A 3,487-nucleotide genomic window follows, 5' to 3' on the forward strand; every position below is an offset into this window, starting at 1 on the left:
ACTTGATTCTAGAGGCCAAACTGTAAATATATATATACATAATGAAATTAAAATATTCTTTTAAAACTTGAAACAATCACATGACACAAACTCTTCATTGGTTACTGCCTTATCATCCAAAGCTGAGAAACCTACCTCGATCCTGAAGAAACACTTTTACCTCCTGCAGCTTAATGATCGACTAAACTCAATTGTCCCGACGCTACTGCTGTTTCTTTTCTGAAAAACAAAACTTCCAAATCCCACTAAGTTTATGTTAAGGTCAACTTTAACCACCCCAATCCACTACCACTAGGAGGAAGTTATCCCTGCAATAAGTAACAAGCGTGGTCAAACGTACATGTTTATGCAACATACCAGTTCTTGGATAAAGCTCGTTGGTTGATTGGTTGTTAAGCAGCAAAGCTACACAATGGGCTATCCGTGCTATGTTCACCACGGGTTTCGAAACCCGGTTTTTAGCGTTATAAGCCTTCGGACTTACTGCTGAGCCACTGGGGGAGGGGCTTGTAATAAAGACAACCAGAATAATAAAAAGTCACCAATTGCACCAATAAAAACGCTGTTATCTAATCCAGTATCAGAAATGTTACTTCTTTTAGGACAAACCAGAATAATTCCTGTAGCTAAACACTTGAACATGCCCGACCACCCCCTTCACGACATTAAACTCATAGGTATAAACACAGTTTTATTTTAGGAAGAAATAGGGAAACTAAGGAAGCTTTCTGGATAGAAGCTGGGACATAAAGTACTTTCTGAATATTGATTGATTCTGTCCTTCCAACTGGTATATCTTCTGCTTTTCTGCTGTAATTATAAACCATAACTGGAATGTATCTTGCTCTCAGTGTTATAACTGTTCAAGCAAACATGGCTTGGTTTTGAGTAAGTAAATGATGTTTTAGGCGTGACTGGTGGTGCAACCTGAGGTTGTGTTCATAACTCACCACAAAATATTATTGTTGTATTAGATGGTATTGTAATGGCATCGTGAGTATACATTTATTTAGTTTACAGTTCTTGTGCATATTTTGGTCGACATTTTATGGTTTTACCACAGAGCTGCAGCTCACTTGGTATACGGGTAACACTAGCAGATATTATCTATAGAAAACCTAAATATAAAATGCTGATAAATGAACCAAGAATTGCTGTTACAACTCTAGAACTTGTTGGAGTGGTAGTTTACACGATAGCGTCTGATACATTACAAGATTGAGCAGAGTTTTAGTGGTGCCTGTATTAGCTAAAAACCCTAGTTGAAGTTATTTTACAGATACATACCAAGCCATACTTGTCCCTGTAGATGCCATACTAATGACCATGTCTGAAGTAATAGACTGTTTCCTCTTAGATCAGTGTCCAGACCTTATTCGACCACACAGCACTTATACCCTGTGTTCTCTCTTGAACATATTGATTATTTGATCTATTCTCTGATTCGGGCTTCTGTGTAGGGATAGAAAAAGGTTACATACGCTGGGGATGACCACAGATATTTTTTCTATAATTCCATGGTTCCAGATGTCTCTACATCTGCATCATAATCACAACTGATATGGCAGTTCATAATACTTACGTCATTCAGCTGCAAGTCATTCAAGCTGACTTGAGCTATTGTAGAGTGTCTGTGGATGTGAAGTAATCTTTTACGGGTTCCTGTAACATATGAAGCTCTGGAATGCCTGTCATAGTGCTGGTGAGCATTCAACTAAAGGCTTCTCCAAGTTGACTGGAGCTCCTCTGTCCTTAACATCAGAACGTAGAGGCATCTTTTACATAATGTCTCACAAGGGGGAACAAGAGATAAAAAGAAAAATTGGGGGAATTCAAGGCACAAATCAGCTACCAATTCCGAAATAGTTAGATCCTGGTCGACGTCACCAAACTTTGTTCGATTGAAGTAATCTTGGTCATTCGAGAATAAACCTAGCACACAGTCATTCAATCTTCACAAAAACTAGAGGTTCATGGATATAATATGTGGAAGGACAGGTGTATCAATTTTTTACAGGTGAAATAAAAGAGAAAACAGATGGTGTGGAGTGTAAATAAAGACGAAACACATTATTACTGAAGGAAGAGAACAAAACTGGCAGACCATGCTAATGGAGAACTACCACAGAATGCTGAAGCTAAAATGTAAAACAAATAACGGAATTAAGTTGCATTTGAATGGAGAAACAAAGTAATAGGTGATTGTAATGAAAAGGATAATAAAAGTAAATTTTACTGACAGTATAGTTAAGCAATACGATAATAGCAGGCACTAGCTAAACAGTGAGATAACTTCATAACACGTACTGGCTCTCTCAGATCAAAAAAGATATGGCGGATCTGATGAGAACGCGCTTGAATTGTATTTACGTCACAATTCCTTCTATAGATGACAAATCATATATCAGAATGCGGAGATTCTACCATGTAAGAGTAGCAAGAATCACTTCAGGCTGATATTAGCACGTAACTTCTACCAGACTTAGACTTTTCCAAATTAGAACTTGGAAAAGATCTAATCATTTGTAGATATGAAATATATATATATATATACTATAGGAGAGTAAGTTATGTAATATTTGTATACTAGAATAGTATACCTGAATACTAGAAGTTCTAACTTTACACAATTCTAGAGAAAACATTTCCGTCTTGTTGAACTTTCCAGGTTTAGAAAAGAAACAATAAGAAAAAACATCAAATGTTCCCCAGGGTGTTTCCCAATAACACATATCAATAAGTTCATTATATGTTTCCGAATCTCTTTTTATTAATCAGAATTGTATATTTGTTTATAACTGTAACGACAAAATAAATCGGGTTTCGATACCCGCGGTGGGCAGAGCACAGCTAGCCCATTATGTAGTTTTGTGCGTTACATCAAACAAACAAACAAAAATATATAGAATAAGCGAAACACTATTTTTAATGTTGTTTATTTAAAAAAAAAGTTTCACATGTATTTTTTTTTCCCCAGGAAGTTCTACATTCATCACCGGAAAATGGACAATGAAGAAACAGAAGATTATATGTGAATACATACAGTAGCATTTAGGGTCAGCATTGAACAACGTTTTTGTCAGTGTGTTTTACAAAAATTATTTATCTTTTTTTATGTTTAATATTATTACATCTAACTATGTTAAACAATTTTAAGAACTATGATTTCATTCAACAAATACCATACTCGAAGGTACGGTAGAATTTGAATTTCAGTTCGTTCGTTGCTAATATGTGAATAAATTTCAATCAATGAAAACTAAAATATATCCAAGTAAACATGCATAAATATAGTAAAGTACCGGTCTTTTATAGTCAAACAAACACAATTCATTAAATATTTTTCACATTGTTTTCACTCCTAATCTTAGTTTTATTTAGCCGAACCAGCTTTAATATAAAATGTGAAAGTACTGCTAGATGTACAAGCGCAGGATTCCCGAAAGTGTTCTGTTTCAAGAGTAAATATAACCAAAATTAAGAGTAA

At 35.2% G+C, this 3,487-nt stretch overlaps 1 protein-coding gene across 5 annotated transcripts in view; it reads left to right on the top strand.

The window, feature by feature from the left end:
- Window positions 1-3,481, top strand: part of LOC111089539 (GATA zinc finger domain-containing protein 14-like) — a 9,789-nt gene extending 6,308 nt beyond the window's left edge. For 4 of the 5 annotated variants that reach the window (XM_022402232.1, XM_022402237.1, XM_022402245.1 and 1 more), the window contains exon 5: window positions 2,978-3,481. In XM_022402232.1, coding sequence (XP_022257940.1) covers window positions 2,978-3,035 — 58 coding nt within the window. In that variant the 3' untranslated portion in view covers window positions 3,036-3,481. The remainder of the gene's footprint in view (window positions 1-2,977) is intronic. The other variant, XM_022402257.1, reaches the window with a different exon arrangement.
- Window positions 3,482-3,487: the final 6 nt, after the last annotated feature.

Source organism: Limulus polyphemus, unplaced genomic scaffold (assembly GCF_000517525.1).
Source record: "Limulus polyphemus unplaced genomic scaffold, Limulus_polyphemus-2.1.2 Scaffold123, whole genome shotgun sequence".
Taxonomy (NCBI): Eukaryota; Metazoa; Arthropoda; class Merostomata; order Xiphosura; family Limulidae; genus Limulus; species Limulus polyphemus.